Source organism: Aphidius gifuensis, linkage group LG4, assembly GCF_014905175.1.
Source record: "Aphidius gifuensis isolate YNYX2018 linkage group LG4, ASM1490517v1, whole genome shotgun sequence".
NCBI classification, from domain to species: domain Eukaryota; kingdom Metazoa; phylum Arthropoda; class Insecta; order Hymenoptera; family Braconidae; genus Aphidius; species Aphidius gifuensis.
In genome coordinates this window covers 11,182,803-11,204,308 of record NC_057791.1, presented here as the reverse complement: position 1 = coordinate 11,204,308, position 21,506 = coordinate 11,182,803, and the positions used below count along the sequence as shown (strand labels likewise).

The window sequence follows — 21,506 nt, the reverse complement described above, 5'->3', positions numbered from 1 at the left end:
AATCTGGTCAGGCTAGCCCGATTTGACTTCAAGTCTTAATTGAGACTTGATCAATGTTCCCTTAACACTGGAAGCCTGATCGAAATTTGATCAATATTTGATCAAGATGCTTGATTAAGAATAACTCGATCAAGATTGGATCAAGGAACCCTTAACTCATCCTTAATAAGGCCAGCCTGATCAAGAATTGATCGAGAAAACCTTAACTTATCCTTAATAAGGCCAGCCTGATCAAGAATTGATGAAGAAAACCTTAACTTCTCTTTATTAAGGCCAGCCTAATCAAAGAACTTCTTCAAAAAAATTGCTTAGCTTAGATACATGAAAATCTTGTAAGACTAATAAATATTTTCCAATGAAATTTTAGTGAGATCATGACTAATATCAAGACAACACCAACATATTATTACCTTTAAAGTTTCGAATCCTCATTTTATTTGTTTCAATTTCTTTTCATTACATAATTCACCACAACTTCTAAACAAAGTGTGACATTACTCATTTTCGTGAATTATTTATAAGATGTGAAAGAAGAAATTATAAAAATAAACACCTATGCCATTAATCATATCAACATGACCAGTTCCATCAATAAATTATAACAGTCATATATTTATCAATAGTTATACTGAAATAATCAGTTTTTTTACTTAAAGAGACATGTATATATGTATATATATTCTACTTTTTTGTCAAAATAGAATGATTACATTCTCAATTGTCAATAAAATTGTGAATAAAATGATTCCCTTTTTTTTTTTTTTTGTTTCTAAATAGAATGTATGTGGATATTATATAGATACATACTTTTATTTTCTTGTACATAAGCCTATTGATTTTTCCATCATCATATTAATAAAGTTATATATAAATCAGTTCATTTATTATCAATAAAAACAGTTATTATAATTTAAAGACTATTTTTTGTTCAAGCGATCTGTCAAATTTTGATTTCAAAATATATAAACAAATAAATTTATTGATTACCTTAACGACAGAAAAAAAAAAAAAAAATGTGAGTGACTGAGAAAGAAAATTTGTTTATTTATTTCATTAACAACCGACAAAGACAGAATGACAAATGACATGAGAATGACAAAGAGAACCAAATAACCAATCAAATCTTAGGAAGATCGATGACAACTGTCCTTTTTATATAAGGATAAAAGTAATACAGATCAAGAGGCACGGTAGTGCCTCGAGTCAAGTATGAGAAAGAAATATATATGTGTTGATGAGAATATGTGTGAGATGAGATTAACTACTACTACCGTGCCTTATTATACATCAAATATTTTGTCCCCTTCCGTCTCAAATCTTTTAGAAATTTAATTAAAATATGATAGAGTTCAATGAGGATGTTGAGGTTTGGTAATGATCCCATAAATCGATGTCAAGCTTTTTTTTAAAAAAAAAATCAGATTTTTTCATTGCGGTAATATATATTTAAAGCATAATTGATATTTACGGTCTTTGCGTTTTTATCAAATCGACCAGATATCTTCCGTTCAGTTGGTAAAACTTTACAATTACTTCTCTTCTCTTTTTTTAGTGTCTATATTTTGGCTGCACTGCGCAGTATGTTATTATTTGTTTGTATGCATGACATAATCTCTAAACTAATTTGACAGCATAAATATAATATAAATTGTTTACTCTACAAAAAGATGTGATATCTCAACAAAAAAAAAGTTTTTACAGTAAATAGTATTGAAATTGTCACTTAAGTGTATAAGGTGTATAAGACAGTGATATTTTGACGTTGGTGGTGTCTGAACTATTGAAAAAAAAAAATTTTAAACTTGACCCCACCTGGTTTTTCCCAAATAAAATTTCAGTATTTAATAGACATATATTTTACATCAGGTGGGGTCAAGTTTAAAATTTTTTTTTTTCAATAGTTCAGACTTAATTACAACGTCAAAAATATATTTCTTTCTTGTCTTTCTGGTATCACATCTTAATTAATATACACACAATTATAGTGACAATTTCGAATACTTGACACTTTTTTTGTAAAAAAAACTTGTTTTTTTTTTTTGTTGAGATTTTACTTACAAAAAATGTAAATTTTACATTGTTTAGAAGTAACACAACTTGAATGCGTCGAAACGTAAATTTTATCTTTTGTTCTTTGTAAATTTTACATTTTTTGTCGGCATTAGGACATCAATATGTCTTGTATTTGGATAAATGTAAATTTTTCATTTTTTCGATATCGCGTTCAAAAATACAGAAAAAAATGTAAATTAAACTTTCGGTTCTGTAATATCTACGGTTTTTTTTTATCTCCGCGATTACTTTAAATTTAAACGACAGATGCTTACAATATAATTACAAAGTATCTTTATATAAATAACGCAAACATGTTTGGAAATTATAATTATTAATATATTTTTATTGCTCATGGTGAGTATAGGCAAATATAAATTATTTTAATTTAATAAAAGTTTATAGAAAATTATATAGATTCATCATTTAGGTTGTTCCCACTATTTCTGGTCATTTGTCGATAGTGTGAAACTGGAAAAACAAAGCGAGAAAAAAATTCTATGCTTCCAAATCCACCCATTGTCTGTTTTCGTGGACAAGAAGATTATTTCCTCGAAGAAACAAACTCCAACAGATGTGAATTTGTTTAAAATCATTTGGTTTAGTTAGTAGACAATAAATTTATACCATCAAAGTCTATATCTCAAGTTTTAATTCAAATATAAAATTGTACACGATAGGATTTAAAAACAATTATAAAATCTTTGGTGAAAATATACTCAAGGTATTAGTTCTGCGGCCGGTGAAACAAAAAATTTATAGTTAATGGGTAGAGCAAAACGAATAATAAGTTCGTTCAATAAAATAAATAATTTTCTAGAAGACTGTACTGATTTTAACCAATCACCATAAAGTTGCTATATAGATGGGTTAAAAAATTTAATGTTTACAGTTTGTTTGCTAACGATTAAAAATAGAAAATTAATTAATGTTTGCATATAAATATCTTCGGATCGGTATGTATAAAAAAATTGAAATTTTCTAAATGATTTCAATAAATAATTATCAGTTTTTCACGAAAATAGTAGAAACAGTTTTTTTTTATTATGAATGTAGTGCAAAAAAAATAATGATTCTCCGCTTACGATGGGTTGAAAAATTTATCATTTAGAGTTAAGTCACTAAAATACTAGATGGGACAAAATTTTTCAAATTATATTAATCGATGCGTAATTATTTTAAGTTTTAGTAGTAAAATTTTTAGGAAACCGTAAGAAAAATCTCTCCGCAAAAGTAATTCCTGGCGAAAGTTTTTCTCCGATATTTCTCCAAATTTCTCAAAAATCGGAGAAATCATTTTCACTAGGGATACCTTAATATACTGAATTTTTGATCGTCAAATTCAGATAAAGAACTATGATACTTAGATTAAAAATGAACTGATGGAGTTATGAAAAATTGTTCACAAATCTAAACTACAAAACTCTTCACTATAAATCGTTAGAACAAAGTTAATTGTCCTGAATATGTCTTGAATCAACAGAAGGATTGATTTTATAATCTAGAACCTTTGTCAAGTAGAGAACTATCATAATTTTATGGGCTGTGTAAATAATAAAATAAAAAGAATCGGATGATCAACGATCACCAAATTGGCATTGTGAACAAACATATTTGCTTGAAAAATGTTTTTGAAAAAATAACTTAGGCTTTGTATCTTTCTGAAGAGCCTAAACTACAGCATAGAATTATAGACAAAAAAAGGCCAATAAGTTCAATAAAACCGAGGCCAATTATAACTTCAAAAAAAATGTATCCTTGACTATTGACAACAGCAATAAGTTCCTCTGTACAGCCCTGTGAAAACAAAACGAAACATATAGGCATTGACAATGACAACAAATAAGAAAAAGAACGAGTAAAAACGAGCAGTTCAATCAATAATCAAACATTTGCTGAAATGAATTTTAACCTTATTATAAATAGTGTTAGGTATGACACCACCAACGATCAGTTTATGTACTTTATTGCAAGCATCAGATTCCCGTAAAAAGTCGAGTGCCTCAGCATGATCATTTCGCTTACAGCAAGATGGTGGAATATAGTAAGTATCAGGACTTGCTGAAACAGTGAATCTAATCGGTTCACTTGGATCTTTCTTCCCATATATACTTGAAGCCCAATCACTTGGACCATTTGCACCACAACATTCAAATCCCGATTGAATTGCATCGACAGTTTCAGTACGGTGATCAATTACTCCATATTCATCCTGCAAAAAAAATTAAAATACATTCACATTTTTATTCCTTTTTTTTAGAAAATTAGTGAGTGAAGTAGTTTTTTTTACTTTGACTGTTTTGGTATAGACACTCTTAATGAGTGGGTCCATGCGATGACGATTTGTGTACAACCAAGCCCCGGCTGATAATAAAATAACGACGATAACTAAAAGACAAGATGAGCTTATGACAAGTAATGACTGTGATTCACGAAAAACACCGCATATCGCTAGAAATGAGACGATAACTAATAAAGCGCCAGTTGCTATCATGATGTAGATTCCTGCTTGAAAGTTTTGAAGCTCGTGGGCTCCGGAGACAACGGATGTAGGGTCGGAGATCATCCATACTCCAAGGATTACTGCAATGAGCCCCAACGCCTGCAAAATAAGTTGTAAGCTTTTCTTAGTACGAATTCATTAAGTCCTGGCGGAAGACTCATTGATTGATCCAGGCAAGTTCTGTTTTAAATGGGCATTTTAAAAAATTTTACCCGATTTTGACGAAAAAATTATTTTAAGGGTATTTTGACCTCCCGATTTCAATAAAAATATTTAAAAAATTCTATCCCCCCGGGAAAGAGTTAAGGTTGAATGTAAATAGAATTTCCCACTATACGATTTTTGATTTTTTGATTTCATATTAAAGCTAAAATAATTATCTATCTTGTTGATTTTTTTCGGAATTTTCGTGGGTTGTTTTTTTTAGATAATTGATGTCAAAGTTGACAACTTTAACACGTAGGTATAGGGACTGAACACATATTTTCTCCTGTAGCTCAAAAAGTTTCTATACGATTTTCCTTAATTTACTATCAGCTTGTAGTTTATGATAATACGGATTTTTTAAGCTCTCAACGATCAATTTCGTCTGTTGATTTTAAAAGATATTCAATTATCAGAATCAAAATTTTCTATCATTAGCCGTCATTCTCTCTCTTTTATTCGTCGTGCTGTCTCATGTTTCTTGGCTATGGTAGTATGTGTGTGTCTATCCAGATAGACTACATACACACATACTACCAAGAGCCTGTCAGTATAGTGAATATATTTTGGACAGAGGGGCACTGAAAATATTTTTTATAACCATATGTAGATGCACACCCTCTCGGGCCCAAACTTCGTCCACCGATGCGATTTACATTCAACCTTAAAAAAATTAATTAAAATTAAAATAATCAATTTCGCGATTCGTGTTAGAATTAGAAAAAAAAATTTCAAGTAAAAGTTGTAGAGAATAATTTTTTAGGGGGGAGTAGAAAAAAATTTAAAATCGATGCATTTTTGAATGGTGGGGCTATTTGTTAAGATTCTTTTTTTATTAACACTTGCTTTTGTTTCCGAGCCGGCGACGCAAGAATTGAGAGAATTGATAGAAATCGAAAGTTTAAAAAGTTTATGTCACTAATACTTTCACGGTGCGTGTATATACAACAGCAGGTGTATGTGTATGCGTCGAGTCGGGTACAGTCGAGTAGCGTCGGGTTAAAATAAAACTATCTCTCTTTTTTAAATATCTATCACGGTCGCGCAGGAGAGTTTTGAGTGGGGGTTCATGAGGGGTAACGGGTTAATCAAAAAATATAAAACTTTAAAAATTAATTACGCGAAAACGGATGGTTAAAAAAAAAAAACTTATAAAACCTACGCCCCCTAAAAAATTATTCTCTGCAACTTTTACTTGAATTTTTTTTTCTAATTCTAACAGGAATCGCGAAATTGATTATTTTAATTTTAATTAATTTTTTTCGACCTTTCCCCGAAGGGATAGAATTTTTTAAATATTTTATTGAAATCGGGAGGTCAAAATACCCTTAAAATTATTTTTTCGTCAAAATCGGGTAAAATTTTTTAAAATGCCCATTTAAAACAGAACTTGCCTGGATCAAATGGAATTTACTCGTTAGCTCATTATTAACAGTTTAATAGCAGACAGAAATAGTACATAATAATAAAACATGATAATTGGTAAAAACACATAAAATTTTTGATCACATATTATTATTTATTTGATTAGATATTGCGTTATCCTATGTATTTTTCAAGCTATTCTTGACATAATTATCCCGAGTAATAGGATAACATGAAAACGATCGAAAGCTATATAATCGTTTCATGAAAATCATTGTGAAAGATCCAAATAAAGCCATAAATTAAGGTGAATTCACACAAAATAGTTATTTGACGCTCGGGATAACTTGCGGATAACTATTTAAAGGCACCATGCAATTGTTAATTAAACATTTTTATTAACAAATGCATGGTGCCTTCAAAAATCAAATTTTTGAAATTTTTTTACGGAGGCTAGGAGCCGAAAGGCTCAGCCGCAGTATTGGATTTATCCCCCAAAAAAAAAAACGTTCATAACTTCTAAACTAATTGTCGTAAAGACTTCGGATTTGGCTCAAAAGACGCGGATTTGGAAATTCTATCGCCCCTAATAATAAAAAACATTATCTATTCGGCCATTTTTTTTTTTTTTTTTTTGCACGAAAAATACTATTCGTACGATAAAAATTCATTCGAAAAAGTTATAGAATTTTGAAAAAGGATTATTTCAAACCTAATATGAAACCTCTGCGACTACTCTATTTTGAGTTATAGCTTGTGCCGTTTTCATTTTTTAGGCAAACCATAACTCGTGATGAAATGGTGTTAGGGACTTCATATTAGGCTTAAAACATGCGTATTCGAAAAATCTATCGCCTCTCCGAGAAAACTTTGATCTATGAATTATATTTTTCATAAAAATTGAAAAAAAACCGTTTTTTTTTTTAAAAAAAATTTAGTTTTTAGAAAAAAAAAAAAAAGTGACTGAACAGATAATGCTTTTTTTCATGAAGGGCGATGGAGTTTCAGAAGACGCGTTGTTTGAGCCTAATACGAAGTCTCTACTACAATTTTATCAAAAGTTATTGCTTTTCTAGTTTTCGAGTAATTTCTGAAAGACGCTCTAACTTTCGACAAAATCGTCCTAGATACTTTGTATAAGATTTAAAAAGCATGTGTGGTGAAATCCTACAACTTTTACTCAAAACTTTTTTCAAAAAAAATAATAGTTTTTATAAAATTGTAAAAAATAGAATTTTTGAAATATTTTCGTAATTTTTTTTTCAAAAATAGAAAAAAATTGTTTATTGGAATCAGGATAAACTTCTTGAGGGGCGATAGAGTTTTGAAAACCACGTTTTTTGAGCCTAATTTGAAGTCATTCCGTTGATTCTAACAAAAGTTATAGCTTGCCTTAACTCTACGTAATTTGAGCGAAAAAAAAAAAAAAAAAATTGATTTTGAGAAAATTAAAAAAAAATGTACTATTATTGTATTGTTACTTTCAAAAATCATTTAACAGATAAAATTTAACACGGCCCTAGCCGGAGTATTGAAAATTTTGAATTTTCAACGGTAACGCGGGCCACACGCCCCAACATACGTTACCAGATCTTTTTTTTTTTTCATTTTAAAGAGCAAAACGTAGGCTAATTTGTACTGATCATCAAAAAATTTGTACCTCAATAATAATAATAAAAACCAAGCTACTCCGAAATATCAATTTACAGTACTTTATTATTGATATTGGGGTACAAATTCCCTTCTTATAAACCGAAATTTTGTTATGATCAGTACAAATTAGCTTATAATTGTACCGTATACGTTCTGCTCTTCAAAATAAAAAAAATAATTTAAAAATATTGATTTTGGTGACACCATGCAAATTAATAATTAAATATTTTTATTAACAATTGCATGGTGCCCCCAAGAATCAATATTTTTAAATTATTTTTTTTTTTGTTTTAAAAAGCAGGACGTAAGCTAATTTGTACCGATAAGAACGGAATTTGTACCTCAACAATCTTCTCCTTATATAAAAAGAACAGTTGTCATCGATCTTCCGAATATTTGATTGGTTATTTTGTTTTCTCTGTCACTCTCATGTCATTTGTCATTTTTTCTTCGTCTGTTGTTAATGAAATATAAATAAACAAATTTTCTTTCTCAGTCACTCTTACACAAATTTTTTTTTCGTCGTCAGGGAAATCAATAAATTACATCATTTATATATTTTGAAATCAAGATTCGTTATTTTAGTATTTGACAGATTTCTGCTTGAATTAAAATAAGTATTTACAGTACACTCTTTTTATAAGATAGTCAATGGGTAAGAGGAGAGGAAATTTTTCGGTAAACCTATACTCCCACTCTCCGGCTCATTTCTCCTTAGTTCGTATAACGTCAAATTAATTCTCTCCTCTATTTATAAGCCACTGTGTTTTATTGAAATTTGTGACTGATTGAAACTCTAAAAATTTATTAAAATATAATAAATGAATAAAAACAAAACAAAATTATTAATAATTATAATAATAATAATATTTATAATTATTATAATTATTATAAAAAAATTTTTAGTAAAATGTTCATTTAATTATTATAAAAAAATAATTAATTAAAAAAAATTAATTAAAAATAATTATTATAAAAAAAAAATTATTATAAAAAAATTTTTAGTAAAATGTTCATTTAAGTACATAATTATTGATTTTTTAGGTTCAAAAAAGGCTTTGCTAAGACTGGCTTATAAATGGAGAACGAAACTAAATTTTTATTCTCGGAAGTGAGTAGCATGGTGGGGGTGCGAGTTTTATGAATTTTGCCGAGACTGGCTTATAAAAAATTTCTTATAGAGAGAGTGTACTGTATGTTATAATTTATAATTAATTTTTTTTTTCTGATAATTAATATAGGTATATATATAATACGTATGGGGTAAGCAATACGTATGAGGTAAGCAATACGTAAAAAGCAAGTAATACGTATGCGGTAAGCAATACGTATGAGGCAAGTAATACGTATGGGGTAACGAATACGTATGAAGTAAGCAATACGTATGGGGTAAGCAATACGTATGAGGCAAGTGATAAGTATGGCGTAAGTAATACGTATGGGGTAAGCAATACGTATGAGGCAAGCCATACGTATGAGGTAAGCAATACGTATCAGGCAAGTCATACGTATGGGGTAACCAATATGTATGGGGCAAGTAATACATATGGAAAGAGTATGATTGTGATAATTATTTTCGAAAAACTATTTTTCCATTGTTATTGAAGAAACAGGCGCGCAACGCGCGCCAAGTGATCTCGTAATAATAAAAAAGCGAGATACTCCGAAATTCCAACTTATAATAAAAAAGATATTGATTTTACTACAAACAATTGCACGCCTTCAATAACGTTTTTGACAAGCGCTCAAACCAAAACGACAGCGCGAATACTCGCAATTGTTATTGAGAAAAGGGAGCACTGAAAAAAAGTTACCGCTGCAAGCACGGTACGTTCCTGCTACCGTAGCAGTAGAGTAGACTGCGAAGCGCTGTACTGCTGTGAGAGCAACTTAGCAAGCTTACCCCTTCCAAGAAAAAATAACGCATACAACGATATTTGGTGTGTTGCATACACACCAAATATCGTTGTATGCGTAAACACTAAACCGTGGAGCTGTCATCGAGCATGCGCCGTATGATTTTTGTGTATATGTATGTGTATGCATGTTTAAACATCTACGCATTAAATCAGTACAACAGCTGATTGTTTAAATTTTTTTTTATTTATCAGTGTTAAAAATTTGTTATAAAAAAAAGTAATAGTTGAACAATTAAAACAATATTTTTAAAATTGAAATTATTTAAAGTTGATTTGTCTTTTTTATGTGAAAACTATTAAAACTAATGAATAAAAATTATTTATTTTTCAATTAATTTTTAAATAAATTTTTAATTTGAAAAAAATAAAAAATTAGATTTAATTGTTATTGCTTCACATTTAAAATTTTCTTGTTTTTTCAGTTGGGGGGCAAGCACCCCAAGCCCCTCTTTTTTTATTAGCGTAACTCGCGAGTACTAATAGTAAAAAATAGTATGTTTCACTCGGGCCAATGTTGTTGTTTCTGGCTTAATTATGCACTATCGTGCCAGAAACACCAACATTGCGCCCTCGTAAAACAATATACTATTTAGATTTAACATTGAAAGAAATGTTCAATTGAACATTTAAAAAAATGCTAACTTTTAATCCTCACCTTTTTTTTTTTGGATACATTGATCCCTAACCTTCATCTTTCCCTTAGCTACTAATTTTCTTTGGTATTTTAATTTATTAAAATAAATTGCAGTAATTTTATTTGTTAAATAAATAAAATAAATACCAAGAGAAAGCAGTAGCTAGAGAAAAGATATAGCTAAAGAATTAATGTAGCCGAAAAAAATTATGTGGTTCTGGAAAACTGTAGATTTTTTATTTTTTCCCGGATTTTCCATCCCCAAGGACCACCCTGAGTAACTCTATTTCTATATCCCGAATAGTTTCCGAATTATCGATATTTTTCTGAAAATGTATACGATTTTTCTTTTTTTGAAGAAAAGTCCAAATTTTCATTTTTTATAAAAAAAAACCGTTAATTATTGATTATCACGTATTTTTAAGCACAAATATGTATACTTACTTAGTCGATAGTTTTGTTACTTAGCTATATTTTTTACTTAGCTCCAACTTTTCTTCGTCTAGATTTTTTGCTTAGCTATATTCTTTACTTAGCTATATACTTTACTTAGCTATATTTTTCACTTAGCTAGTTTTTTTACTTAGCTATATTTTTAACTGAGTCTCAATCATAGCCAAATACACAATATTTAATTTTACCAGCTTAATTTTTTACTTAGCTATATTTTTAACTTAGCTTTGTTATTCACTTAGCTAAATCTTTTACTTATAGCTATATTTTTTACTTAGTATCAATCGTAGCCAAACACACAATACCTACATATTTTTACCAGATTGATATTTTACTCAGCTAAATATTTTACTTAGCTAGATTTTTTCTCAGCTAGTTTTTGATGTGTAAACATCTTTAGGCGCGGGTTGAGAATGGAGTAAAAGAAAAAAACATAGAATTTACCCTGGTGAAAATATTTCTCCGAATTCGTCCGAATTTTTCCGTGATTACTCCGAGTTTCTCGGCGGTTACTCTGAATTTCTCTGCGATTACCCCGAATTTCGCCCAAATCGACCCATGCGGAGAAATGAGTAGAGAAATTTTCTCCTCGTCGTTTATTTCGGAAGAATTTCTCCGCTGTAAAATTATTTCTTCACACGGTTGGAAAAATGGCGGACAAATCTTCCCACCCTTTTTCCAACTTTCTCCACCATTAGTTCAATTTTTTTCCAACTTTTTCAATTTTCAATTTTTCCAAAAAAAAATGACTAATTATTAATTGTTACATAACGCAAAGCATAATGATGTTTATTTTTTTTGAAAAAAATGAATATTCGAAGACACTTTTTTTCAAAAAAGTTGATATACCCGAGGTACTTTGTCTACAAAACTCCCGTGATCGTTTCATCAAATTGATGAATGTGGGGAAATAAGTGTAAAAATTTCCTCTCGTCGTTGATTTCGGAAGAATTTCTTTGCAGTAAAATTTTTTCTTTCACGCGTTTCTCCGCGTATTGTTATCGCGAAAAAATATTTCCGAACGTTTCTCTACCCAAGTCGATTCGGAAAAAATTCGTAAAAAATTTCTCCGCGTAAAAGACACGCGGAGATAATTTCTCTGCGGTACAATTTTTTTTAGAAAGAAAAAAAAAAGTGACTGAACAGATAATGCTCTTTCTCATAAGGGGCGATGGAGTTTCTGGAGACGCGTTGTTTGAGCCTAATACGAAGTCTTTACTACAATTTTATCAAAAGTTATTGCTTTCCTAGTTTTCGAGTAATTTTTGAAAAACGCTCTTTCGAAAAAAAACTTTCGAGAAAATCATCCTAGATACTTTGTATAAGACTTAAAAAGCATGTGTGGTAAAATCCTACAACTTTTAGTCGAAACTTTCAAAAAAAATTGAAGTTTTCATAAAATAGTAAAAAATAGAATTTTTGAAATATTTTTGTCTCTTTTGTTTCAAAAATAGAAAAAAATTGACTATTGGAATCAAGATAAACTCCTTGAGGGGCGATAGAGTTTTAAAAACCACGTTTTTTAAGCCTATAATATGAAGTCATTCCTTTGATTCTAATAGAAGTTATAGCTTGCGTTAACTTGAACGAAAAAAAAAATCGATTTTCAGAAAAATAAAAAAAAATGTACTATTATTGTATTGTTTTTTTAAAAAAACATTCAAGAGATAGAATTTAACACGGCCCTAGCCGGAGTATTGAAAATTTTCAATTTTCAACGGTAACGCGGGCCACACGCCCCAACAAACGTTACCAGATCTTTTTTTATTTGTATTTATTGGTTATGCTAGCATTTGTTAGGCGAAGTAAAGTTCATATTGTGGGGTATTTAAGTTAATACAAATCTGCCTGTTGACCTCGCGATGAAATGAAGAGTTGATTTTCGGCTGGTTTTTTTTTTGTTTTCATCAATTTTTCTACTCCATTATCTTAAATATCATATTATGGAATTTTGGCTTTTTGTTTACAAGGTACACAATATACGCATTTTGAGCATCGCAAAAATCTGGGCCCAGAAATATAAATATTTTATTTTGATTTTTGAAAATTTTATTTACAGCAAACAAAATTTTTGTTTTCAGAGAAAAACATTTTTGTTTTCAGAAAAAAAATTTTTTTTTTTCAAAATGGATATTTTATAAGTTTTCGATTTCAAAAAATTCAAATGAAACTAGATTTTTGCTCGGTGAATTTTTAGTTTCTGCTTTTTTAGAAATCGATTTTGCTGTAAATAAAATTTTCAAAAATCAAAATAAAATATTTATATTTCTGGGCCGGATTTTTGCGATGTATTGTTAAAATGCGTGTATTGTGTACCTTATTTTGTAAAAAAAAATTCAAGAAAAAAAAAGGGTCCCTTTTGAGAAATTCCATAATTAGTGATATTTAAGATAATGGAGTCTAGAAAAATTGATGAAAAAATTCAAAAAAATTAGAGACTTAATTTCAGCCGAAAATCAACCAAAAATAGCTCATCTTATCAAAATAGCAGGGGGTCAGGCAGATGACCCCGTGATTTGACTAAGAATGCCCCATATACATGCATATGCAAGTATTTTTATTTACAAGATTAATATACCTATTACTATTGTCCATATAAAATAATATTTCCTAAACTTAAAACAAAATATTGAATGATTATACAATAATAATTTATTTATAATATCGACTAATTTTATGTTTTGAAAAAAGAGAAATAGACATTGATGTGTTAGTTTGAAAAAGGAAATTATTATTGTAATTGTACAATAATTTTACAATATAATTTATTTATACTTTTTTAATCACAAGTATTATCATAAAAAAAAAAAAAAGAATGAATAAATTGACGAAAAATTTTTTTAATTTATTTATTTACACATAAATCACACATAATTCACACGTAATTTTTAGTCTAATAACATCAAGATTGAATGTTTACTGAAAAAGTTGTGCTACCTTAATATGTCAATTTTTAAAAAAAATATAAAAAATATTTAAAAAAATTTTGTTTCTGAAATATTTCTTCACACATAAAAAACACATAATTCGCACAAAATTTTAAGCACAATTGCATCAAGATCCGATGATTATTGAAAAAGTTGTGCTACCTTAATATGTCAATTTTAAAAAAAAATATAAAAAATATTTAAAAAAATTTTGTTTTTGAAATATTTCTTCACACCTAAAAAACACATAATTCGCACAAAATTTTAAGCCCAATTGCTTCGAGATCCGATGATTATTGAGAAAATTGTGCTAGCTTAATATTTGAATTTTTTAAAAAAATGTAAAAAATAAAAAAAAAAATTTTTTTCAAATTTATTTCTTCACACATAAAAAACACATCATTCGCACAAAATTTTAAGCCCAATTGCATCGAGATCCGATGATTATTGAAAAAGTTGTGCTAGCTTAATATTTGAATTTTTTAAAAAAATGTAAAAAATAAAAAAAAAATTTTCTTTCAAATTTATTTTTTCACACATAAAAAACACATAATTCGCACAAAATTTTAAGCCCAATTGCATCAAGATCCGATGATTATTGAAAAAGTTGTGCTACCTTAATATGTCAATTTTAAAAAAAAATATAAAAAATATTTAAAAAAATTTTGTTTTTGAAATATTTCTTCACACCTAAAAAACACATAATTCGCACAAAATTTTAAGCCCAATTGCTTCGAGATCCGATGATTATTGAGAAAATTGTGCTAGCTTAATATTTGAATTTTTTAAAAAAATGTAAAAAATAAAAAAAAAATTTTCTTTCAAATTTATTTCTTCACACATAAAAAACACATAATTCGCACAAAATTTTAAGCCCAATTGCATCAAGATCTAATAATTATTTTTAAAAATGTGCTAGCTTAATATGTCAATTTAAAAAAAAAAAATATCAAAAAAAATTTTGTTTACTCGCTTTTTTTTGTTGTTTTTTCGTTGCTAACGAAATAAATAAAAAAATAATAGAAAAAGGCAAACAAAGAAATTTGTATGAGAGTAAGTGAGAAAAAAACAATGACCAATCAAATGTTCGGAAGACCGATGATGTTTGTCCTTTTTATATTAGGAAAGTAAAGGAAAAATGATATACTTAATAAATATATATTCTTATAATTATTAAGTTTATCATAGTGTTTTAAAAAAGGTACTTTTTAGTTTAAAAATAATTTTTCGTTTAAATACTAAAAAGTACCTTTTTTAATAAGCATAATATATGACGTATGAAAAAACACAGTGATATTCAAAGTTTCAATATCGATATTATTAGGATTCAACCATATATATTATATTTCATCTGTCGATATTTATTGATTTTAAATTATTCAAGTTCGTTTAACATACTAAATACAAAATAATGTTTGTAAAATATAGTTTGGGAACTCAACTATCGAGTTACTGTAATGTATGTTACACGGCATATAAAAGTGAAGACGTATTGATATAAATGAAAATAAAAAAATATTAATAAAACAAATACAAATCTATTAGATCAACACTTCCAGAGGATTTTATCATAACACAGACAACATGTTTTTTTATTCGGTTTTTATAGAAAATTTTCTCACGATTACGGGAAAAATACGGAAAAAATTCTTGTACATGCGCAAAGTGGTTAAAAACGGAGTTGAAGTATGGAAAAAACGGCTATTTATCGGTTACATGTCGTATAGTTATTAAAATAACGATTAATTCTGAAATTTATTAATATCAATCAATAAAGCTCGTCAAGGAGCAAAAAATGTTTCGATGAAAATTTAGATAATAATTTATGAATTTCAATATATATATTTTTTTTGCAAATATAATAATGGCAGTCGATAAAACTCTTCGAGTAAAAAAGAAAGTTAAAATAAAAATTTCGATATATATATATTAAATTTTTTTTTTTTTTTAAAACCGCTAGATTTTTAACTGAGCCACTAGATTTTTGACATAGCCGCTAGACTTTTAACTTAGTCTCCGTTATAGCCAAATATATTTTTATCAGCTTAATTTTCCACTCAGCTACATCTTTTCCTTAGTTAGATTTTTTACTTAGCTACATTTCTTACTTAGTCGCTTGATCTTTTACTTAGTCTTAATTATAGCCAAACACACAATATCTTCATAACTTTACCGGCTTAATTTTTCCCTCAGTGCTATCTTTTCTTTAGCTAAATTTTCCTTTAGCTATATTTCTTACTTAGTCTCAATTATAGCCAAACAAACAATACCTACATATTTTTACCAGCCAAAATATTTTACTTAGCTCTATTATATTATCAATTACGAAATAAATCACCACCAATACCAGAAAAGTATCGATAACTCGAAAAATATTCGGAATATATAATAAAAAATTTTATTTGAACTTTTTTTTCTACTTGATGAGTTTTATCAATCGTTATTATAAAATTAGGAAAAAAAAATCGATATATTGAAATTTTAAAATCGTAGATTATTGAAAATTACTGAACAACAATAATTGTATGAAAATAGAAAAAAATAAAAATAAAAACAAACAATATTCTCATAAATGAATGAAAAAAATTTGTTCAAATGTGTACTTATTGTTATTTCGTACAATTACAACAACACGCCGGAGATTTTTACACATAGTAAACCCGCGAGTCTAGTTGGCTCACAAAATTTTTTTTACTTAGCTATATTTTTTAGTAAAAAATTCACCACCAATATCAGAAAAATATTGATAACTCGAAAACTAGTTGAGAGATCTAAAAATTTTACTTGATTTTTATTTTCTACTTGATGAGTTTTATCGATTGCCATTGATAAATTAAGAAAAAAAAAATCGATATATTGAAATTTCAGAAAATATTATAACTCGAAAAATATTCCAAATATCGAAATTTAGTTAAAGCCATTTTTTTTTTCCATGAAGATCTTTTTTGATTGTTATTATTCAATTTTAGAATTAATCGTTATGATAATAACTAAACGATACATTACTCATGAGTAGCCGTTTTTTCGATATTTCAACTCCATTTTTAACCACTTTGCGCACTCATAGGAATTTTTACCGTATTTTTCTCGTAATCCTGAGAAAACTTCTTATAAGAAACCGAAAAAAAAACATGTCCGGGATATCGGAATCTTGCCTTCGTTAGTCTTAACCCCGAAATTAACATTGGCAAGCTCAACTGTAAACACGATTGCTTATAAGCGGGTGTTCAGTCTCGTTAATCCAAAAAAAACAAAGCTTCAACCCTCCGAACTTTTTTTTCTATGAACTATTTTGTTCCATTTCATTATTTTTCAAGTTTTTAATCGCGTTGTCATATTGTTGTTTCTTAACATTGTCATTTGAGGAGTCCACACACGAAAATCGTAATCCTCATGAGAGACAATGTTAAAAGTTGTCAATTTCAATAACTAATATAAAAATAATGAGCTTCCGACAATTACCAAAAAATTGAAAAAAATGTATCAGTATTTGAAGAATCTCCTGGAGAAATTCATAGAATTCTCATATTCAATGAAGGACCGAGGTAATCCTTTAGAAACAATAATGTTATTATAAACTTACCCAAAAAATTAAATTAACAAACACTATAGTATACTTAATAACTCCATAACATCGTGACAACACCATTTCAGCAAGGTTGCTTTGTTTACGTTGCTGTCAAAGATCAAGTTATTTTTTTTAACTGATTTTTTTTATGATGATTTAAAATGAATTTACTACTAGTAATTATCTTTCGGGAACTAAAGTTTATGAGCATAACTTAAATGCGTGTGATGTAATCAATATCATCACTTAAGGTATATCTATTATATATATTTAGTATAATTTTCATTTACTAACAAGCGATAACGTCAACTAATATGTACATAGAATACGACTGACGAATGATAATATAATACTTGCGTCTGCCTGCGTCTTACAGGAGAAGTATCCCTTCCATAGTTAGTTAACTCGATAGTCGATACTAAACAAATTCTTTTATGGGAACTGTGGAAGGGGAATCCCCCACAGCTGGAAAAAGTAACATGTCACATCCGGATATCTATTCTTGACTGAATTATCGTCTAGTTATCCCGAGCGGCTGGGATATACCTATTATGTGGAAGTTCAGCCTAATTTATCGCTTTATTCATATCTTTCTCAATAGTTTTCATCGAACAACTGTATATATCGCTTTCAAACGTTTTCATGTTATCCCATGTAAGGGTCGGTTTTCCGTCCATAATTACAGTTATAACTAAGGATTAAAAAAATTTAACTCCTAGTTAATTAACTAATGAATATAATTACTGACTGCGTTATAATCTTGTTTTAGTATTGAAAGTATCAATCAGTAAGTAGTTAATCCTCAGTTAATGTAGGGATGTGCGATACTCGGCGATATATCGGAACAGCCGATATATAGCCAATATATATCGGAGACTTTTACTCGATACTTTTTGATCCGATATACCGAGTAACCGATATTTTTTACCAGATATCGGTCAAAAAGTACCGGAGACTAGTGAATGGGGATTTCAGCAATTTTATAATATATATTACCAAAAAACATACCAAAAAATATTATTTTATAAACAATTATATAAATTAAAATGATAAAAATTGTTATTATTTTGAAATATATATTTAATAATTTTATCCAATATTAAATATTGTTTTGTATTTATTGAAAATACATATATATATATTTATACATATATTGTATTAATATATATTATTATTATTATTAATCTTTATTATTATTAATTAATGAATTAATAAAAAAATTTTATGTAAAACAATTTGAATTTAAATAAAAGACAGGACCAGTATTAAATAATACCCGATATATCGATACTGAATACTTTTAAAAGTATATCGCACATCCCTAAGTTAATGCTCTATAGGGGGCTTGTACCGAGTTCGTTAATAAGCCGGATTAAGGCCAAAAAAAAATCCGAGTTCGTTCCCGGGGGCGGTACTATTGCAGCCGAATTCGTTCCTATCGCAAATTCCCCTATTTTAGTTTTGAGTACCCCCTCCCTTAACATTTTTCTTCACATATTCTCCAGGCTTATGACTATCTAAAATCATAAATCTAAAGAATCTAGGTAAGGAAAAAATCTAGCTAAGGAAGAGATGTAGCTGAGGGAAAAATTAAGCTGGTGAAATTATGTAGATATTGTGTTTTTGCCTATAATTAAAGCTAAGGAATCTAGCTAAGTAAAAAATCTAGCTAAAGAAAAGATGTAGATATTGTGTGTTTGCCTATAATTAAAGCTAAAGATAAGATGTAGCTGAATAAAGAATCTAGCTAAGGAATGGATGTAGCTTAGGGAAAAATTGAGCTGATAAAATTATGTAGATATTGTGTGTTTTCTTATAATTAAAGCTAAGTAAAAAATGTAGATATTGTGTGTTTTCCTATAATTAAAGCTAACGAAAAGATGTAGCTAAGTAAAAAATCTAGCTGAGGAAAGAATCTAGCTGAGTAAAGAATGTACCTAAGGAAAAAATAATATCTAAGTAATACCATAAAAAACTAAATTGTGGCAAAGTGGAGGGGACACGGTAAAGGAAACGATCGGAACGAACTCGGATTTTTTTTCGGGAACGAACTAGGATGAACGGGCAAGATTAATCTGGGCATTTCGGGGAAGTCGGAACGAACTCGGCAATTGCCCTTAGGCATGCAAATTTTTTTTAATTCTCAGTTGTCTGTCATGGACTAAAAAACCGACCCTGAGTGGGATAATTAAGTCAAGAATAGCTAGGGTGCATTCGTTTATTCACGGATTCTTTACCTCCGTATAATAAGTGAAAGATGGTAATATTTAATAATTACTATTTTCCAAGAATTAACAAATTAATAGGTCAAATTATAATTCAAGCAATTTCAGAATTTATGAACATTTGATTAACTAGTGGTGTATCTAATAATTTTATGACGTCAAGTTAGCAAAAACTTAATCAAAACCCAAAAATTTTATTGAAATCGATTGCAAATAATTAGCTCATTGTAAGTATCTAATTTTTATAATTTAATGACTTGTTTTTTTTTGTATTTATAGATAAAAAAATGATTTATTAGCCGTTATCGTTCACCCTGGTGGAAATGATTCCTCCGTAAAATTTCGGAAAATTCCGGAAATACTCCAAAAATTCCGGAAAGCTCCGTATCGCTCCGGAATTGGCCCATTAAAATTTTTTGGTCGTTTATTTTCCTTCATTTTACACAGTAATTTAAGTATTTTGTAATCGCTACGGATTTCTCGTATTTTTCTAAAATGTTTTAAAGTGAGCCAATTCTTCCAATAATTGAAACAAAAAAAGAATAATGTCATGTACCAGTACTGTCACTACTATAGCTTTTTCCTATAAAATTTTGGTCGGTATTACAGGGCGAAATCGCAGAGCAAAAAAAATTTTTATTGAAGGAATGCACCCGTTTATTGACGGTATTTATTTTTTTATTGACAGTTTGCAAAAAATATAAATGCTGAATAATTCGCAAATTATCAGGCGTAATTAATTGAAGTAATTTCAGTATTGATTAACATTCAATTAATTAGTTATTATTCAAATAATTTTGTGACGTCAAGTTATCAGAAACTTAATCAAAACACAAAAATTTTATTAAAATCGATTGCAAATAATTGGCTCATTGTAACTATCTAGTTTTTATAATTTATTAACTTATGATTAAATTTTAAAGAACAGTTTCTTTCTTCCCCAATATTTATATACTTGCTTAAGTGATAAATGACCTTTTCTCTACCGATCTTGTTTTCTATCCATATATGTGTGTGTATTATATGTTGACAGCTAATTCTAATTTCAATAAACAAAATAAATCGGATACAATCAACAATTAGAATAATAAAAGATAAATAATAAAAAAAAATGACAAGAGAGCTCATTTTCATGCTGCCGAGCTGGGGTTCTAATCGATGTATATATATATGGCTAGTTCTAGCCAACGATATGGCACTGCGGTTGAGGTTCGAGCTTTGTGACAGGGAGATCACGGGTTCGGACCCGACCACCGACGCCATGTATCGAGTGGTAGGCGCAAGCCGGCTGTACTGCCCAGGTTTTTAATGGTTTCTTTGGGTTATAATAGAAATCGGGTACAGTTTGAACGCATTACAAAAGTCGACATCCATGACTGTCGCAAAATGAGTTGTAAGGAGTTGACGGTTGGAAATACAGAAAGCAAGACGTGAGGCACACCGTGTTAAAAACTTCTTCATGAAAAAGAAGTGTAGCACGTTAAATACGACTCATTTACATTTACATTTATATATGGCTAGTTCCACGTGTTATTTAAATTTAAAAAATAGATTCGTCCAAAATATTTTTTTTATTATTTTCTAGCGAAAAATAAACAATACATGTTTTTTTTTTTTTTTTCCAAAAAATTTTGACTTGTGATTTTTTTAGTTTTGGTTTTTGAGGACTTTTTAAGAAATATACCAGACTTTGCATGCTTTCAAAAACTATTGACTGAATTAAAAAAATTATGAAGACAAAAAAGTTTAACTTTTATTTGTAGTTTACAAATAAAAACTTTATAAAATTGTTTAAACTATTTTTCTACCATTATTTATTAAATAAACAATTGAAATCGATTTTTCTCAAACTTGGCCCCATTTTTTTTTTTTTTTTTTTATCAATAAATAATCCTCAAAATACAAGAAATTTTTGAGCGAATTATGAGTTTAGCATTTTCATAGCTTTTTGAGATACGAATAAATAAAGAGTAAAAAACACGGTCCGCGCGCTGTTTCTCATG

General features: G+C 28.6%; 1 protein-coding gene across 1 annotated transcript; it reads right to left on the bottom strand.

Moving 5' to 3' along the window:
* Positions 1-2,377: 2,377 nt before the first annotated feature.
* LOC122855047 (CD9 antigen-like) lies at positions 2,378-17,781 on the bottom strand. Its single transcript, XM_044156167.1, has 4 exons — positions 17,294-17,781; positions 4,343-4,654; positions 3,965-4,264; positions 2,378-3,849 (listed from the first exon to the last, which is right to left on the bottom strand). The coding sequence occupies exons 1-4, from the start codon at positions 17,357-17,359 to the stop codon at positions 3,697-3,699; spliced, it is 831 nt and encodes a 276-aa protein (XP_044012102.1). The 5' UTR covers positions 17,360-17,781; the 3' UTR covers positions 2,378-3,696.
* Positions 17,782-21,506: the final 3,725 nt, after the last annotated feature.

What these genes read in the sequence shown, in the direction of transcription:
- LOC122855047 (XM_044156167.1), bottom strand. Translation starts at nt 17,359, where the DNA reads ATGGTGTTGTCACGATGTTATGGAGTTATTAAGTATACTATAGTGTTT. An exon ending in TCTATACCAAAACAGTCAAA is followed by an intron (nt 4,265 to 4,342) that starts GTAAAAAAAACT and finishes TTTTTTTTGCAG; the next exon opens with GATGAATATGGAGTAATTGA. An exon ending in CTAACACTATTTATAATAAG is followed by an intron (nt 3,850 to 3,964) that starts GTTAAAATTCAT and finishes TTGTTTTCACAG; the next exon opens with GGCTGTACAGAGGAACTTAT.